Source organism: Ursus maritimus, unplaced genomic scaffold (assembly GCF_017311325.1).
Source record: "Ursus maritimus isolate PB19 unplaced genomic scaffold, ASM1731132v1 scaffold_34, whole genome shotgun sequence".
In the NCBI taxonomy this organism is placed as follows: Eukaryota; Metazoa; Chordata; class Mammalia; order Carnivora; family Ursidae; genus Ursus; species Ursus maritimus.
This window is the reverse complement of record NW_024426008.1, coordinates 28333405-28352339: the sequence shown is the minus strand read 5'-3', so window position 1 is coordinate 28352339 and position 18935 is coordinate 28333405. Positions and strand designations below refer to the sequence as shown.

Below are 18935 nucleotides of genomic sequence, written 5' to 3'. Positions count from 1 at the left end.
TTTAGCTAGACTAAGAAAAAAGGACTCAAAATCAGAAGTGAAAGAGGAGATGTGACAACCGTAGTAATAAAAGAATCATGAGAAACTACCATGTACAGTTAGGCTAACATATTGTATAACCTAGGAAGAATGGATACATTTCTAGACTCACACAGCCTATGAAGATTGAATCATGAAAAAGTAGAAAATCTGAATAGATCTATAAGGAGATTAAATCAGTAATCAGAAATCTCCCAACAAATAAAAGTCCAGACCACTGGTGAATTCTTCCAACCATTTTTAAAAGATCTTATTTATCTATTTCGAGAGAAGGGAGAGCACAATTTGGAAGGGGAGAGAGAGAGAGAATCTGAAGCAGCCTCCGCACTGAGTGCAGAGAGCCCAAAACAGGGCTTGATTCCACGACCCTGAGACCACAGCTGAGCTGAAATCAAGAGTCAGACTCCTGGGGCGCCTGGGTGGCTCAGTCGGTTAAGCATCTGCCTTTGGCTTAGGTCATGATCCCAGGGTCTAGGGATTGAGCCCCACATTGGGCTCCCTGCTCAGTGGGGAGTCTGCTTGCCACCACCCCCCCGCCCCCGGCTCATGCTTTCTCACTCTCTCAAATAAAAAAAAATCTTCAGAAAAATCAGAGTCAGATGCATGTATGGTGAACTAATCTATGACAAGGGTGCCGAGTACACACAATGGAGAAAAGGATGGTCTTTTCAATAAATAGTTCTGGGAAACCTGGATATCTACATGTAGAAAAATGAAATTGGACCCTCATCTTACACCACTTACAGAAATCAACTCAAAATGGATTAAAGACCTGGTATCATAAAACTACTAGAAGAAAACGGGAAAAAACTCGACAATGAATATGACACTAAAAACACAAGCAACAAAAGCAAAAATTAGAACTGGGATTACATCAAACTAAAAAGCTTTTGCACAGCAAAAGAAATAAAGTGAGAAGGCATCCTATAGAATAAGAAAATATTTGCAAATCATATCTGATAAGGGGCTAATATCCAAAGTACGTAAGGACCTCACACAACTCAATAGCAAAAACACATCAAAGACCCCTCAAATAATCCAATTTAAAATAGGTAAAGAATCTGAATAGATACACTTCCAAGGAAGTCATGTAAATTGCCAACAGATACATGAAAAGGTGCTTAGCATCACTAATCATCAGGGAAATGCAAATCAAAACCATAATGAGATATTGCCTCAAACCTGTCAGGATGGCTATTTTCAAAAGACAGTAGATAACAATTGTTGGCAAGGACGTGGGGAGAAGGGGAGACCTTGTGTACTAGTGGGAATACATACTGGTAAAGTCATTATAGAAAATTGTGTGGAGGTTACTCAGTAAATTAAAAATAGAACTGCCATATGATCCTGCAGTCCCACTTCTGGGTATAGATCTGAAGAAATGAAGTCACTATTTTGAGGAGATATCTGTACCCCCATGTTCCTTGCAACATTATTCACAATAGCCAAGATATGGAAACAAGCTACGTGTTAACACTTGAACGAATAAAGAAATATATACAGTGGAATACTATTCAGCCATAAAAACGAGGAGATCTTGCCTTTTGTGACAACATGAATGAACGTGGAGGTCTTCATGCTAAGTGAAATAAGCCAGAGGGAGAAAGACAAATACTCTATGATGTCGAGGGGGGGGGGGAGAGGGAGTTCCTAGAGCCAGAGAGGGGAATGGTGGCTGCCAGAGGCACGGATTAAAGGAGAAGCATGTGATCATCTCAATAGATGGAAGAAAGCATTTCATAAGATTCAAAGTCAAAGTCTATTAATGCCTTTGAATAATAGGAAGATAGGTTAAAAGTGAATTAGTTTAATTTGACAAAGAATATCTATTTAGAAAGTAACAGAAGTATTTCTAATACTGATGTGTTGAATGCTTTCTTTTTGAAATGGAGAACAACAGAATACCAATTATCACCACTTACTTAACAGTATCCTACTGGAGGTCTTAGTGAAATGTGGGGGTAAGACATCAGGAAGGAAAAGAAGCAGCACGGAGTGAGGTTGAGGAAGAGGAGAAGGGGAAAAAGAAATAATAGAAAAGCAGCAGGATTGAAGAAGCATGCTTCATATGGTAAAATCTGAATTTCTGCAGATGGGACCCAGTGTCATCGTCTTTTGCTCCTCCAAGTGAGTTCAATCTGCAGGCAAGTTGAAGAGCCAGTTCCCTGTCCCCTTTTTGTAAATATTTTTGGAAGTGTTATGGTAATGGTACAGTAGCTTTATTTTTCATTTGAAGAAAGTTCATTTGTCTCAAAACAAGGTTTTCCAAAGTAAATTTTGGCTTGTTTGAGTTGGTACTGATTTAAGGTAGGCTTCCATAATAGATGCTCAGAGCTGAATGATTATTCTGATTTCTCAGTGTAATTCAATATTGGTGTTTCATAAAAGGTGATGTTTCTTTAACATTATTACTTTTTATTAAGCATTTGAACAGAACAATATAATTATATGAAGAAGCCCTTGCTATAAAATTATTGTTTGGGGCCAAATTATAACTTTCCAGGGAATATGTTTGCTAAAACTTTTCCCATTTTGAGGTGGAAATTATTGTATAATAATATTTGTGGTAAAAATATATTTTTTTACCTCTGTTTAATGGCACTTGAATAATTATTATTTTAAAAATCTATCAGGATTTGAAAGGAAGAAAATTATTTGTTGACAAAGTGTATGGCACATATGTGGAAATTAAAACTTACAAATTATTAAAATTAAGTGAGATTAGTGAGTTAGCTAATTAAAAGTTATTTTTCTATACCAGCAATAGTTAGAAAATGAAATTTAGAAAAATTCCACTTGGACTAACATAATGATACCAAACATCAAATAGAGATGGACCTCACAAAAAATAAGTCCTATATACTCCAAACCTTTAAACATTGAGAGAAACTTAAAGAGAAATGAATGGAAAGATATATACCATGTTCATGGATTGGAAGACTCAATTTTGTAAACACATTACTTCTCCCCAAGTGGATTTATAGATTCAGTGTGGTCCCAGTTAAAATTGTAACAGTATTCTATGGGCATTGACAAGCTGATTATATAGTATTTGTGAAAACGCAAAGGCCAGGAAAAACCAAGATACTCTGTAGAGGAAGGAAGTGATTCTCTCCCTCTGCCCCTCCCCCTGCTCATGCTCGGTCTCTCTCAAAATCTTTAAAACAAAAAGAGTCGGGACAATGGGCTCTCCACAGTGGGAGAATAATCCTTGCTTCTAACCTCATCCTCTAAAACTCATTACAAGCGGATTGTGGATCTCAATGTAAAAGTGACACAGGAGAACATCTTCATAAAAAGTGCTACAGGAAAGACTGGCTAAAAGTTGGTTAAATTTGATCCTACTAAAATTAGTAAGTCCGTTCGCTAAAAGACTACTCGTTGAGTAAAGAGGCGAACTGCAGCGTGAGAGAAGATATTTACGATACGTGTGAGCACCGAAATGTTCTCATGCGGCACACGTATAGAACTCCCGTCAGTCGAAAAGGAAAGAATGACACCTCTACAGAAACACAGGCAAGGGATGTGGGCAGGTGTGGCGTGAAAGCAGGTATCCAGATAAACCCAAGAGGTGCTCGGTTTAATTTGTTCCCAGGGAGACGCAAACAAAAAGCAGAGATCCCTGCGCACCCGTCAGGATGGCTCATAAAACACAAAACCAAGATAAGTCCTGGCGAGGGTGTGGAGAAGGGGGAGCCCTTGTGCGCTGCTGGTGGGAACGCAAACTGGTGCTGCCGCTCCGGAGAACAGGACGTTCCTCAGAAAGTTAAAAAGGTCCCGTCATCCTTCTGGGTACATGTCCGCAGGACGTGAAATCGGTATCTCAGCGCTATCTCAGCGCTATCTGCACCCCGCGTTCCGTGCAGCACTGTTCACAACAGCCGAGATATGCAGACAGCCTGTGTTCCACGGTGGACAGCGAGACGTGGCATCTGCTTACAAGGACGTAGTATTTATCTTTGAAAAAGAAAATCCTGCTGAGTGATGTGACCTGATGCTGAGTGAGATCAGTCAGTCACAAAAAGACAAGCCCTGCACAGGGGCGCTGCTGCTGACGAAGGCCCCCAGGAGCCCTGGAACTCTCGGAAGCCGAGTGGAAGGCCGGGGGGCGGGGGTTGCAGTTTAAGGGATAAAGTTCAGTTGTGCAGGACACTTGAGCTGTCGAGACTGGCTGCACGGTGCTGAGCCCGCAGACGCCAGTACCGTACTATGCACTGAACATTCCGCGAAGAGCGCTGGTCTCATGTCGTGTGTTCCCGCCACAGAGAAACAATCACATCAGGTCCTGTCACTCCCCAGGACGGTGTGGGGAAGGCGGGGGCACGGAGGCTGCCCTGGAGGGGCACGGGCACCCTCTCCCGAAGGCTGCAGCCCCGTCTGGGGTGCATGCCCAGCAGACGTGCACGGGCACTCGCATGCGTGTCACGCATGTCCCGGACCGGCAGCAAGCGGTGCACACCAGCACGCCGATGGCTCAAGTCATGGGAGCATCGGCGAGTGAAACTATGCAGACGCGCACGTGAGTGCATCTCCTGGATACGATGGTGAGAGAAGCCAGACAGGCGAGAATAAACACGAGCTCGCTGACACGGTATCAGAATTAGGCAGAACCGAGCTACAGTGTTTAGAGCACATGTTTACACGGCGATGCCGTAAAGAAAACCAGATGTGGGGCTTTGTGACCTGCTCAGGGATGGGAGTCCAGGGGCACGGGGTCCTGGCGCTCTCCCTCCCCGCTTGATCTTTGTAAGCTTTTCATTTTTGTTTTACGGAGCTTTAAGTAAAGTAGGTTCAAAGGACAATCAGTTCAGGAAACAGGACATCCTGCGTCCTCTGGACGTTCCCAGGCTCGGGGAGGTCCTGGGCGGGAGGCCGCTGAGCAGTGTTCTGTCGCCTGGTTCCCAGGGTTCCTCCCCGAGGATCCCTTCCCAGCCCCTAGCAGGACGCTGGTGTTGCGTGCTTCTGACCTGGTCGATGCCTGTTTGTGGGAAGTTCTAGCTCACCCTGGGGCAGGGGAGTGTGCGGGCCTCACTGTGTAGACACTTTGCTTTTTTAAGTTGGTTTGATGACGCCCGTGGGATGGGCCAGTGGAAGGAGAGCAGAGCCGTGTTTCGTGCAGCTCCCCTAGCAGGTGGGGGCTCGCACAGGGGGCTTACGCCTGACAGCTAAGTGCTGAGGGAAGGGGGTGGGCGTGCCTGTGCGCTGAGGGGACAGTGCCAGGACGGAGGTGTGCAGAGGAGCCAGGCTGCTGCAGGACCTCGGATGGCGTCTCAGGCGGGGACCAGCCCGTGTGCGAAGTTGGTGCATCGGAGAAGGACGGAAGGCCAGTGTGCGGGGCCTCCAGGTCCCGGAAGGCTTCTTTCTGGCCAGAGACGCGCCGGGTAAATACGACCGCAGAAGGCTGGTACAGAGGTGTTTCTCCTGTTTCTTCTAGATACAGCACCCCGTAAAGACCAGCTGTCCTTAAAGGAAAAATCCGGCTTCCCAGCCAGTCTGCAGCCTCTGAGCCAAGCAGGCCCCAGGGACACCCCTGGTGGTGCCCCAGCCCCTTTGGTGCCACCCTCCCCTCCTGTGACTGCTCTGCCCCAGGACATGGCTGCACCTGCTGCCAGCCCCAAGCCAGAGCCAGCCGTGGGGGCTGCTGTGCAGACGGGGGGCCCGGGGACCTCTCAGGGGATGGCCAGTGAGCGCGAGACCCCCCAGCCACTGGCAGAGACTCAAGATGGCCAGCTTGCGGCACAGCCTCTGGGTGCGGGCGGAGGGCCTTGTGCCCCACCTCTGGAGGCCCCCCGTTACCCCACAGGCTTGGGAGAGCCCGCCTCAGCCAGGGAGGCCACTGCCCAGGGCGAGCCCTTGCGGGCTCCGGCACCTGCACCCGGTGCCCCCAGTGGAACCCCTCAGCCTGCCCTGGGCCAGCCCCTACCCCCGCTCCCCCCTGCAGTAGGAGCCATCAGCTTGGCCACCCCCCAGCTCCCCAGCCCCCCACTGGGGCCCACCGTGCCCCCCCAGCCGCCCTCAGCCTTGGAGTCAGATGGGGAAGGGCCACCCCCCAGGGTGGGCTTTGTGGACAGCACCATCAAGAGCCTGGATGAGAAGCTCCGAACTCTGCTGTACCAGGAGCACATGCCCACCTCCTCAGCCTCAGCTGGGACCCCCGTGGAGGCGGGGGACAGAGACTTGACCCTGGAGCCCCAGCCTGTGGTGAGTCCTGGCCCCACCAGGGTGGTGGGCTCCCTAGGCACGCAGAGCTGCCTCTCTTGGCCCTGTCTCGTTCGCAGAGGCCCACCCCATGTGCGTTGCCAGAGTGGCTCATTTGGGGAAGTGGGGCGTGTGTGCAGGGTTGGGAGCTGGCCTGGATGGGCTCTGCTTGGGGCGGCCCGGGGAGGAGACCCACTGGTTAGCTACAGAGGTCAGCAGGCGAGGCTCATGGCTCTTTCTGTTTCTTCCTCCAGCTGGGAAGGTCCGAAGCGGCTCCTGGGCTGGGGGCTGCGCTGGAGCAGGCTGGGTCCTCGCCAATGACAGGTAATGAGCCCCAGGTCAGCCGTCAGAACCCCAGTGCTCACGAGGCGCCACCAGCCTCCCTTGCTCCGGAACATGCTGCACCTCCCCCCTTCAACCCCGTAGCACCTTGGGTGGGGACGCAGACGCAGCAGGAGCCCTCACGAGGTCTTAGTTAAAGCCCACTGTGTTCCCACGACCGTAACGTGCTCATGCCCCAAGGCGAGAAGCTTGTCCGTGGCAATGGGTGAAAGTCTGGGGCGCTGGGTGTCAGGGTGCGACCAGGGCTGCCGTGCTCTCAAAGCGCTCTGGCAGGTGTCCCCTAGCCTCACTGTTCCTTGAGAAGGTTACATGGTGCTGAAGGTCATTTCGGCAGAGTGCAGGGCTGGGGGCTTCCAGCGGCTCCATGGGAACGGCCAGGCTGGGGCCACCGAGTTCCCGAATCGGGGCTTCCGTGAGGGCCCCAGGTGTGGTGCCTGTCTGTGGGAATGGCGGGATCTCAGCCCAAGGGTGCTGGTCTGGTCTTCTAAGGTGTGGGTTTCTTCTTGGCCTGGAATTCCTCGGGAGATCAGCAAGACAGGGGTCCAGCTGACCTTGTAAGAGGCCCCTGGGTGTGTGTACACGCCAGGTGAGGCCCGTTTGCAGAGTGAGGGGGGTGGCCCGCTGGATGTGGTCGGACCCCTGGTGCGGCATTCTTGGGTGTCACCCTGTAGAGGGAGGGGGACAGCGGCAGTGGGGCCAGAAGCTGTAGCGTGTGCTGTTTCCCTGGGAAAACGAGGGTCAGGTGGTAAAGCAGGGACGTGCTGGAAGGTACGAGGAGTGCCTGCTCCACCTTCTGACTTCCGTGCACGAGACACGCACTCTGGGCCCCTCCTGCAGCATCGGGGATGTCCGTGCCGTAGGCTCTCCCAAACCCACTCCTCCCGGAGTGCCGGACTCGTGGGCCAACTCTAAGGAAACAGATTCTAGTTTGAAAAGGTAAACATTTCTGGAGGTCGGAGCTGTCCAGAAAGAGAGGGGGTGTAGTTGACCGTGAACCCCCCGTCCCTGGAGCCGCGCAGACAGGTGGGATGGTCCCCGCTGCAGGGATATAAGGACAGGCGTCAGGCATTGCCTGTGGGGGAGGGGTGTGACACTTGGGTCTGGGTCTCCCCAGGAATCTGCAGGGACAGCCCCCCAAACCCTGCCGGAGGCTGCCACCCCTGCTATGAGCACGTCAGTCTGGCTGCCGGCTGACACACAGCCCCCGCCTGCCTGCGGCTTGCTTCTGCCATGTGCGGGCCTCAGCTCAGGCCAGTCTCCCACACACCAGCAACTCCCGCTCTGTCACTCGGCAGTCCTGGGAAAGGGGGTCAGAAATACCACGCCGTGTCTACACTCCATAGATGGGGAGACAGAGACAGCCCCAGATGACACGGTCCTTCCCCAGACAGGGGAGCAGCAGGTCGGGGACTGGCGCTAGTGATGCTGGGTCTCCTGAGACCCTTGCATCATCAGGGATGTCAGGGAGGCCTTCAGGTGCAGAGAGGACAAGTGAGACACGGCGGAGACGCCGGCTGTGTACAGATGACCTGGGGCGCGGGCCGACGCTATTGGGGGTTAGAAGGGACAGGTGGGACAAGTGATGGCCATCAGGTGTGCACCCGAAGTTCTGGAGCAGGGCCTCCGGGACCTGAGTGGTGGCAGCCTGAACCCTCCTTTCCCCGAGTTATTGGAGGTCTCCTAAGAGGAAACAGGGTAGGACATCCTGGAATATTTTTAGTTTTCCTGGTTGCGGAGCACACGCACTGCAGGCCCCCTTCCTTGGGGCGGGGGCAACCTGCCCCCTCACTGATCTGATGCAGCTTGAGGGTGCCTACCCCTGCCCTTGTCCTCCACACCAGCCCGAGTAACGATTTTGACGTTCCTACAGCAGAATCATCCTTGAGCCAAGTGACAGCCTCAGGCTTGCCCACAGCGCCAAGTGCCCCCCAGGTAAGGAGTGTTCTCTGAGATGCCCAGCTGGTCGGTGGGGTTTCCCCTCCGCTGGTGTGTGGTGAGAACTTTCCCTTTCCACACCTTCTCAAGGATGTCCCCACTTCTGCCTTCCCTGCACGTGTGGAGCCCGCAGAGCGCAGCAGTGGGGTCCCCGGGGAATCAGCCCAGCCCACGCAGAGCTGCCTGGGGACACTGACGGAAGACAGCCAGGCCAGCCACCCCCAGATGCAGGGCGCTCAGGCCTCGGAGTCCCCCCAGAAGTGTCTAGGACAGCAGGAAGGCAGCTCGCCAGCCAAAACCGTGGGCCGGTTCTCGGTGGTCAGCACACAGGACGAGTGGACCTTGGGCTCCCCCCACAGCCTGCGGTACTCGGCGCCCCCGGATGTGTACCTGGAGGAGGCCCCCCACAGCCCCGACGTGAAGCTGGCTGTGCGGCGGGCGCAGACGGCCTCGTCCATCGAGGTTGGCGCGGGCGAGCCGGTGTCCAGCGACTCCGGGGACGAGTGTCCACGCAGGAGGCCCCCTGTGCAGAAGCACGCCTCCCTGCCCAGCAGCAGCGGCAGTGTGGCCAGCGACTTGGTGAAGAAGGCCACCGCCTTCCTGCACAGGTCCTCGCGGGCCGGCTCCCCCGGTCCGGAGACGCCCAGCAGGGTGGGCGTGAAGGTGCCCACCATCAGCGTGACCTCCTTCCACTCCCAGTCGTCCTACATCAGCAGCGACAATGACTCGGAGATAGAGGATGCAGACATCAGGAAGGAGCTGCAGAGTCTTCGGGAGAAGTAAGTCCTGAGAGCGGCCACTGGGGGCGGCTCAGGGGAGTGACCGCAGCTGAAGCCGGGGGTCCCACCGTGTCCACCTGGGGCTGCCTGTGCTGGGGACAGGGCAGAGGCAGCAGCCCTGCCACCGGTGGGACTGGTCCCTGGTCTCTTGCAGTGGCCCTCAGTGGGCTGGCACTCTCCCCTAGCAAGTGTGACTTGCCCTTCTGTGTTGGGGACACTGCACAGAAGTGCCATCATTCCTTCTGCCTCCCCCCCCACCCCACCCATGCCCAGTCCTGCCTCCGTCTCCTCCCAGCTGCTCCAGCCCTGCGCCGCGCTCTCCCTCAGACCTGTCCCAGCCCCTGTGTCAGGACCAGCCCCAGGGCACTTGCCAGGCACTTGTAGCCCCTCCTCCCGGTGCCCTGAGCAGCCAGCAGCCGAGCTCGCGCTCGGAGCAGCCACTGGACTCGGAGGCGATCACGGAGGGGCTTGGTCCAAGGACAGATGTCCTGGTGGGGCGTCAGGGGGTGGAGGGGCTCGTCTGTACACTCTCACTTCCGGGGGTGGTGGTCGCCCTGGGAGCCTGTGGTCCACAGGAACAAGGGGGCGCCAAGGGGGGAGTTGTGGGGGGGCTGGAGAGGGAGGGGCCGGGGGGAACTGCCCTGAGCTCTGAGGGGGCAAGGCCTGGAGGTGGGGGTGGGGTGAGTGCCAGAGTTGCATCAGAGGAAGGGTTTTGGGGAGTCTGAGGAAGGGGAAGTCAGCAATAGTAAGTCCCGGCTCCTGCTCGGTGGAGGGGCATGGATCCCAGCGGAAAGGGGCGAGCATTTAGGAGGGAGCAGGGAGGTTCTATACCTGAACTGGGGGGAGCTGACGGCACCTGACAGAGGTAGCCTTGCTTGCTCAGACCCTGTGGGCACTGGCGGGGGGGCGGCATTTGTGGTTCTTAGAGCCCCAGGAGCCCGGTGCTTTGAGACACCTGCCGCAGCCCCAGGTGCAGGAGCCTCTGAGTGGGGGCCCCCTAGGTCCTCCTGAATCAGATGCTGCAGATGACCCGTCATCCCTCGTCCCCCTCAGCAATTTCACTTTAAAATATCACATCAGAAGCTAATCTCATGCAATAGGCAGTCTGCTGTTTAGAATCATTCTCCTAAAGTCTGGCAGGCATTGAAGATATAAGAGGTGAAGTCAGAATTTGCTTTGCAGTCCAGCCAGGAGAAACCCCCGTCTCCTAACCAAGCAGCGAGAAGATGGACCCCGATGTGGCCGAGGGGCTGAGCCCCCTGGCCAGGGCAGCCAGGCCCTTCACACACACCTGAGGGGCTGGCATCGCCCAGGGGTTTGAGGCGGGCGAGTGGGCAGGCGAGCACAGTGGCTGTGGGCTGGGCCAGCGGGTCCCCAGGGGAGGGGCCTTCTCTGGCTTGTTCTAAAAACTTCCCTCGCCCAGTCAGTATTTGTACCTGGCTCTTCATGGCTGCTTCACACCTGTGTGTCCAGGGGGTGGTGGTGCCTGTGAGCGGAGCCCGCCTGGCAGGTAGCTCCCAGAACCACAGGTCCCTGGCCGATGACTTGCTCACGTGGACGTCCCCCACCTGTGCTGCCTCTCCTGTGGTTCTGTCTCAGAGGAAGGGACTCTTCTGTGCCGGAGGGGCTGAGGCAGCCTCTCAGTCCTGGTTGCTCTCTTCACTGGGGTGTGTGTTGTGAGCATAGATGTGAACTTGTCATACCTCAGCCCCCAACCACTGACGTGGCAGCGTCATGAGAACCTGAATCTCCTGAGGCTCTTCCTCGTGCCCTTCAGTGTCGTGGGTGTGTGCGTGCAGGAGACCCCCAGCGGGGCCCTCTTGGTTCAGAGGAAGACTGAAAGTCTTCAGTGCGCCTGCTGCCTCCGAGGGGTCCCGGTCCATCTGCCCTGCGGGCCCGGGGGCTGCGCACCCCACCCCCACGCCCTTCCTGCCTGCCGAGGGCTGTCCTGGACAGCCTCTGCGTTGGAAACGACCAGGATGCCCACCGCCCTCCCTCCCCTCCTGCAGGCACCTGAAGGAGATCTCGGAGCTGCAGAGCCAGCAAAAGCAGGAGATCGAGGCCCTGTACCGCCGCCTGGGCAAGCCGCTGCCCCCCAACCTGGGCCTCTTCCACACGGCCCCTCCCGCCGGCCGCAGGAGAAAGAGCAAGAGCAAGCTGAAGGCGGGGAAGCTGCTCAGCCCGTTGGTGCAGCAGCTCAAGGTCGTGGCCTCCAGCACAGGTGTGTGCCCTCCTGGGTGCTGGTGGGGCCGGAGCTGGGCAGGCGGGAGGCCGGCGCCCGCCCCTGGAAGAGCACTTCTCGGATCTCCTTTCACCGGAGCTGGGAAGCCTTTGCAGGTGTGAGGGGCCAGAGTGTCGGCCCACCATAAGGCGGCAGGCGTGCTGGGAGCTCTCAGCCGCCTGTGGGCTGCCCTGTACGAGGGGCGCGGTGGCTCAGGGGTCTCGCCTGCCTCGCTGCAGGGTGCTGCCAGGGGCTGGGGCTGCTCCCTCTGCCCATGTCTCAGGCACCTGTCACCTGTTGAAAGTGGGGAGTAGAGCAGCTGCCTTTCAGGGAGGGGGGGCTGGGGCAGATGTCCGGGCACAGAGGGTGCACGCTCACCCCCGCACCCCGGGCTGTGCCGGGTGGGAAGCCAGTGGTGAGCTGCCCATGAGCCCGCAGGGTACGTATCCGGGAACTGCAAGTTAGATTACCTGAATTCCAGGAGGATTCTCAAGCTAACTGGCAACTGGTTAGAGTGGGCCGGACCGGCACAGGCCCCTGGGCCCAGCTGCGCCTCTCCAGATGTGCCACACTGGCACTCCGTAAGCCTGGCACAGCGGTGGCGACTGAGCTCTCATTTCCTGACACGGGCACTCGGGCAACCAGGCCACGTGCCCTTTGCCTGCAGGGACACCGCTTCCCCAAGGTCACCCAGCAATGAGCAGGGAGGACAGATGCACTCCGCGCTGGCCGGTCTGACCCACAGCGCCTCACTGTGCCTGTCACCCCTTCTCCCCCTCCCCCAGGTCACTTGTCAGACTGCAGCAGAGCCCCTCCTGCTAAGGACCCTGCCCAAGCCGGGGCAGGGCCCACGGCAGCTTCAGACCTGTGTGGGAAGGCAGTTCAGACCCAGCAGCCCTGCTCCGTGCGGGCCTCCCTGTCTGCAGACATCTGCTCCGGCTTAGCCACTGACGGAGGCGGAGCGCACGGCCCAGGTGATTCCCAGCTTGCCCGGCTCCGAGCATGTGCTAGGTGTGCAGGGCCCCGTGGAGTGAGAGGGTGCGAGCGGCGCAGAGGCTGCCCAGGCGTTGGAGGAAAAGCCAGTAGACATAGCCTTTGCGTAAGAGAGTGGGTGGCCCGCCCGTCAGCGAGTCTTGCTGCGTGAGGCTCCGAGGGAGGCGTGCTTTGCTAGAGCCGCCCCGGGGAAGGCGCTGGGGCCACAGGGCCCGTCGGCCGTGTGCTCCGCGCCGGTCCCCAGGCACCGGCCCAGTCCACCCGGCCACCCGCTAAGCACAGGGCCTTCTGTCCGGAGGGACGGCTAGGGGGATGTGAGGGCACAGCTCCCGAGCTGGGGGTTTGCTTGGAGGAGGAATGTTCGTCACCTCTGTCGTGGGCTCAGCGGCCGCGCGAGGAGGTGCTCCATCCCCACCATCTCTGTCCAGAGAAGTGGTGACCGCTGACGGCGCCCGCCCTTGCCCGCCCCGCACGCCCTCCCAGGGTCCGCTTCTCCTGTGCTGCAGCGGTGCCTCCTTTCCATCCGCGGCCAGCGGCTGTGGTCCTCCGGGCTGGGCTAGGTGCAGCCGCGGATGCTAAGTGACGAGGCTGATGTGGCTGGTGGTGTGTCAGGAATCCCAGAGACTGTACTTGATGCCTGTCTCTTTGTTTTCTTCCCTCTATATTCATTTGCAGGCTGGACGGTTTACCACCCAACGTCTGAGAGACTGACCTATAAGTCTAGTAGCAAACCTCGCGCTCGATTCCTCAGTGGACCCGTGTCTGTGTCCATCTGTCTGTATTTGTTCTTTGTATTTTATCACCTCCTGGCCCTTGGTTTCTCCCCGCCCCTCCCTGTCTTCATCACCTTCCATACATTCTGTAGGATGCCTCCCCTACCCACTGCAGCCACCTGTTCAACACCAAGCGCAGAGCCCTGTCCCCACCCGCCCTCCCGGCCCCAGAACGGCCAGCGCATGACTCGGCTCACGCCCGGCGCCAGAAGCATGTGCAGCGGCTCACCCACCCCAGCCTTGGGCACGCGCCCCCCCAGGCCCCCAAAGCGCGCTGCGTTTTTCTCCTCACCCGTTTGTTTAATTTTGTATTTTTTACGTTGGACGTAGTTTTATTTCTGTTGCAATTGTGGTACACACGTCCGCTGTCCCCAGTTCCAGCGACAACAAAAGACAGCCCCGGCCTTCTCTAGACGCATGGTGTGTCTCACACGTGTCTGGATTCTGAAGACATGCATGTAGCGAGCCGAGACAGTCCTAGAAGGTCACTGGAGGTTGTGACTTCTGTGCAAGGGCCGCAGCACTCAGCACCTTACCCCACGCCCGCTCCCTGCATGCGGAAAGGCTGAGAGAAGGTGCTCCAGCTAGGACACCCCGCCCCTCCCTGTGCTCTGGTCACCTGGGGAACGTCTCAGTGTCCTGCAAAGTCCCAGCCTCCGTGCTGGCTCTCCCTCTGGCCCGGCCCTTCCTGGTCTCTAGCTGGAGCACTTTACTTGGTGACCCGCTCTCACCTCACAGCCCTCAGACACGAAGTCAGTCACACAGCTCCTCCGAGCTCTGCTCGACCTAACTTCAGCCCTGGTGGCCCTCAGAGTCCTGGGATGCGCTGCGGCAGCCAGGACTCCTGTCCAGGAAGGGCGCACCTGCTCAGGGCGGTCCAAGTTATGTCCTCCTTCAGAACAACTGGAAATGAATCCAAAGCTGTGGGGTTTTCAGGTTTTTGTTTTTTAACACAAAAATTAAGCTCTCAATTGGGTTGGAAATGCTGGTTTGGGGCACGTGGCTTTTTGCTGGTACGATAAAGATACATTGTGTTTGTCAGGACCTGAGGCCATGTCCATGGTGGGCATCCCTCCCCATTAGAGGGACCGGGTCACCGTCCCCCCGGCAGCAGAGGCAGACACAGAACCTCAGAGATTCCCAGGGACCGTCCAGTGGCCCTCGTCTCCTAACAGGTGTCCCAGCTGAGCTGCTGGTTAGCTGCACGGGGTGAGGTCTGAGCACTTCCTCCCTGGGTCACTCACTGGTCATCTTCCTCCCAGGTGCACGCGGCTGTCTCCTGGGGATGATGGGGTGAGGGCACCTGGGTCTCTAGGCATCTCGTGGTCAGATGTGTGGCTGCATCGCTGCTGGGAGCCTCTGCTCAGGGACGGGAAGCGGGGGGCTTACAGCAAGCAGTGCTTTCCCTGGGGTGCGTGGGGCGAAAAGATGTGAGCGGTCAGGCACCGTGTGCTCCTCTGAGGTCGTCCCCGCTCCACGTTTGTACCATGTGGTTCTGCGTTCTTGTTTACGGGTTTTCATTTGTTTTATTGTTATTCCAAGATTAAAAAAAAAAAAAAAACTGGAGGCACAGCAGGAGCAAGTGGTTTAGGTTTTACGTCTGTCTCTGTAGCCAAGAGGAAAGGAGCACGTAAGGCAGGGCCTGGTGGCAGACAGGGCGCCTGGCCCAGGCAGGGCTGATTTTGGGTGGTGGTGTGTGCCGGCCTGGTGGGCCTCGTCTTCTCTGGTGCTGTGCCCTGCGTGACGTTGCCTTTTCCATAATGGCCCTTTTCAGGCACGACTTGGCCGAGGTCTTGGTTGTCTTGGCTGAGCTCTTGGTTGTCTTGGCCAAGGCGTGGCCCCCACAGGCTCTGAGGTTACTGGTCAGGAGAGCATGTGGCAGATCATGACCTTGGGCCCGCTCACCTGCAGATGCGCCCTCCAGTGCTGTGCGTGCCAGTGTCTGCCCAGCCCGCCGGGCTCCTAAGAGCCAGAGCCAACTGCTTCCCTGGTGACTGGGGAGCTCGGAGGCCAGAGAAGACTGCGCAGGCACCCGTGAAGGCCTGGTCACAGCCCCGAGGGCTGAGAGGTGGCAAAGAGAAGGGCATTCAGGGCAGGGGTGCGGGAAAACCCCGAGGTGGGCCTGCTCCGGAGTCTGGGTCTCTGGGATCCGGGCCAGCAGCAAGGGGAGGGCTGCAGCCGCGGGGCATGGGTGCAGCTAGACCTGAAGCCCAGAGGCTTTCTTTGCACAGCCTTGCGCAGAACAGGAGACAAGGCTCTGGGAAAACGGTCTGTGTTAAGTTACAAAGTACGGAAAGTAGGCCCCCAGTTCTGTGCCGTGCAGAGATAATGAAGCATCCAGAGTGGGTCAGAGACAAGCGGGAGTTGAGCCCCAGGCGGCCAGGAGGGGACCCCACGTGGGAAAGGTGGCCAGACCTGGGAGGAAGGGCTGCCAAGGGTGAAGCCTGGCTGCCTCCTTGGGCGGGCACCTGGACAGGCCTGCTGTCGGGAGGGAAGGGCCGGACTCCACAGAGTGCAGGCAGGGTGAAGCCCTGGGCACAGACCCCTCCTTGTGGTCGATGGGCTTGGGGAAACTAGGAGACCGCGTTTAGGGATTCAGGGGCTACGGTCGAGTTGCAGAAGCGTCTGGTGGTCAGGAGCTGCTGTCCAGCCTCCCCCCACCTCTGGCTCCAACGCACCTGACTAGACGCAGGTGCTGATACCTCCGGTTGTGTCTGCGCACACAGCTCCGGATCTGCTCTGTGTTTCATGCGCGCGCCCATCGGCCTGCTGTCCGTGCTGCAGCAGGTCTGTCCCCGGGACCCCCAAGAAGCCTGCCCCTCTGTGGCTGGCCAGGCCCTGCCCTCACCCTGGTGTCCTGGACCCTCCCTGTGGGGACCCGCCGCAGTGGGCGTGGGAGAGGGCCTTCAGGCAGCCAGGGAGGCGGCCACCCCCCATGAAGGTCTGCCCAGGCTGGGCTGTCCTTGGGGGGGGGGGGTCACTGAAGGGCAGGGCAGAGCAGGGACACATCCCATTTCATGCTCATGGACAAGTTCTGGCACTTCGCTCAGTGGTGTGAGGACTTGATGGCTCAGGGGCATTTTGGTGCTGGCAGCTCACTGGTCTTCAATGCCAGAACCGAGTGTCTAACGCCGCCGTGCAGGGTGAGACTGACCGGTTGGAGGCGTGCCTCTCATCGCGGAGCAGGCGGGGAGGCCTCTGGCTGGTCTGCGCCAAGACCACTACCCCTGGAGCTCCTTGGGAGCCTCCTCGGTATTTGAAGGCTGTGGCGAGCAGCAGGTGTGGTGGGGGCCACGAGGCCCGGCCCCTTCCTCGGCAGTCTGTCCATGGCAGAGAACCTTGGATTTGTGGCATCTTCCTGGCAGACCTAGCGAGGGTCTGGATGGTGGTGCTACCTGGCAGGGCTGGCTGTCCACACCAGAAGCAACTTGTGTCCCTTTCACAGCCTGGGAGAACATTTCCTAATGGCTGGCCACATGGCTGTCCACCTCCATCCCTGCCCAGGTGGAAGCTTTCCCAAACAGTTCTGGGCCTCAAGCCGGCTGTTCCCAAGGCCTTGGCTAAGGACAGAAGTCCTGCAGGGGAGACCTCCTGCTGTGTGTGGGTTTCCTGTGGATCCCATGTGTCCCCAGTGCCCTTGCATGGCTGCCTCGTGGCTCAGCGGCTCGGGGAGGAATGCAGCGTATACGCTGGCGAGGAGGAGGGTGAGTGGGGCTGGGTGGAGGCGTATTCATCAGCCATCTGCATGCTGGGCATCAAGGGCAGGGCACAGGCACTAGGGAGGAGGTTCAGGGGACCCCCTGAGGATGGGCAGGGCAGTGGCATGAGTGAGGGCTCATCACCAGACACATGGTCCGTGCTCGGACCTGCACTGTGCCGGACCGCATGCCCTCAGTGTGGAGGTGGGCAAGTCCAGTCAGCTTCTGATTAAAGGTTCACTGAGGGCAGGGAGTGTCTGTACTCTGGTCACCGTGGGCCGTGCCCAGTGAGGGTGTGGAGGCCTCTGTGAGCCAGTGTTGCTCTCCAGCTCTGAGCATGGTGGCTGGTGGCCGATGGCCTCACCTCTGGGGCCCTGACCACAGGCCCAGGCTTCTCTGGTGGTTCCCAGCAGGTAGCTCCTGTCGTTCTTGTCTAGAGGATGGTGGGAATCCGCCCTGAAAGAACCCGCTGCTGTCAGGCTGCGGGGACCTGGCTGACTGGTTGACCCCATGTCCTTGGGCCGTCTGTACAGGACTGCTGAGACCAAAGGATCTGGATGGGGAAGTCTGTGCCCCACTTGGTGCCCCGCACAGTCAGAGCCTGGGACCCAAGTGCCACGGAGACTCCAGAGGGCCCAGTGCTCCCAGTGGGATTCCATGTCAGGACACAGACCAGCAAAGGCCCTTCTCAGCTCCCACTGAGAGATGACTGGTCTGGACCACTCTTGTCCAGTCCCTTCATTTTTATTTGCATGTTACAGACATCATCTCCCTTTCCCCAGCTCAGCCTCTGCACACAGACAGAATGAACTAAAAGAACAATTTATTTGGAGCCTGGGCTGACCTTTGTCCTCTCTCCTCAAACACAGGGGTGGCAACGTGCCTTCCCTGGCAAAGGGTGCAAGGCACCCTCAGGGAGTGTGGGTGTGCGGGTGTCCTGCTCTGGTGAGGGGCTGGGGCAGGAGCGCAGAACCCTCTCTGATAGCAGAGCCTTGCTGAATGACCTTGGGGATGCCCCAGCCGTCCTTGCCCGTCGTACTGCGCCTGCCTGGCTCCCTGAAGGGTCAGCTCACCTGCCCTCAGGCGGGCACTGACCATCAGGATGGGCCAGACAGCAGGGACAGCCTCCGGGACTGCAGGGCCTGACGCTTAGTGGTGGAAGAGCGCCAACCTCCCTGTCCCGCTGCACTCAGGACACCAGACAACACAGCAGCAGTGCAGGGGGGCCAGCCGTGCTTCCCACCTCGCTAGACAGGACCCCTTGTACTTTCCCCCAGGCGTGCACCACTGGTCTGGTCATGGCAGCCACTGGGGATCCGGGCTTGGCCTCAAACCTGCGAAACAATGTATCTTTTTGCACTTGGAAAACAAACCTCCCATGGCCTACTGGCCAGACAGAGCCGGTTCTGTCTGAGCTCTCCTGGCTGACTTTTAGTGGGTTTTTTGCCTCAATCAGTGGGGCTCCAGAAGCCTCATTTGAAAACCAAGTGGTGCGCTTTGCTTTTTCGTTTTTTTTCTTTCTTTTTTTTTTTTTGAATATGCTTTTAGAGACACACTCACTTCTACCTGAAGCTTGGGGCCTGGCCCTGCACCTCCGCCCCTCGGCGAAGCTCACGTGAACCCTGACTCGGGGCCGCCCGGTTAGCCCAGGTGGCTGGTCCCCTCTCTGACGCGCTGGCCTTTGCTCCTCCTTGCACACTGATGACTTGTGCTTAGAGTGTGGTGGCTTGTCCCCCGTGTGTGCTGTCCTGCCTAACCCTGTGGTCTTGTGTCGTTTCTTCTTCCCTTGCAGGGTCTGCCCTGAAGCGTCTCTGTCTAGGCAAAGAGCACAGCAGTCGTAATTATCGGGTTTTTTACCCCTTGTCCGCTCTCCATCGCATGGGCTTTCATGTGGCTAGTGCACGTCAGGGTCTCCGCAGCTGGCGGGCGGGCGTCTGCTCCGCGCCCACCCTCCAAG

General features: G+C 57.5%; 1 protein-coding gene across 1 annotated transcript in view; it reads left to right on the top strand.

Annotated features, from left to right (window-relative positions):
• Positions 1 to 18935, top strand: part of WNK2 (WNK lysine deficient protein kinase 2) — a 128292-nt gene that overhangs the window by 91409 nt on the left and 17948 nt on the right. Inside the window, 8 exon segments of the mRNA XM_040620395.1 lie at positions 5474 to 6240; positions 6492 to 6561; positions 8450 to 8511; positions 8605 to 9293; positions 11303 to 11514; positions 12300 to 12488; positions 13183 to 13281; positions 18771 to 18815. Of these exon segments, the coding sequence (XP_040476329.1) occupies positions 5474 to 6240; positions 6492 to 6561; positions 8450 to 8511; positions 8605 to 9293; positions 11303 to 11514; positions 12300 to 12488; positions 13183 to 13281; positions 18771 to 18815 (2133 nt within the window).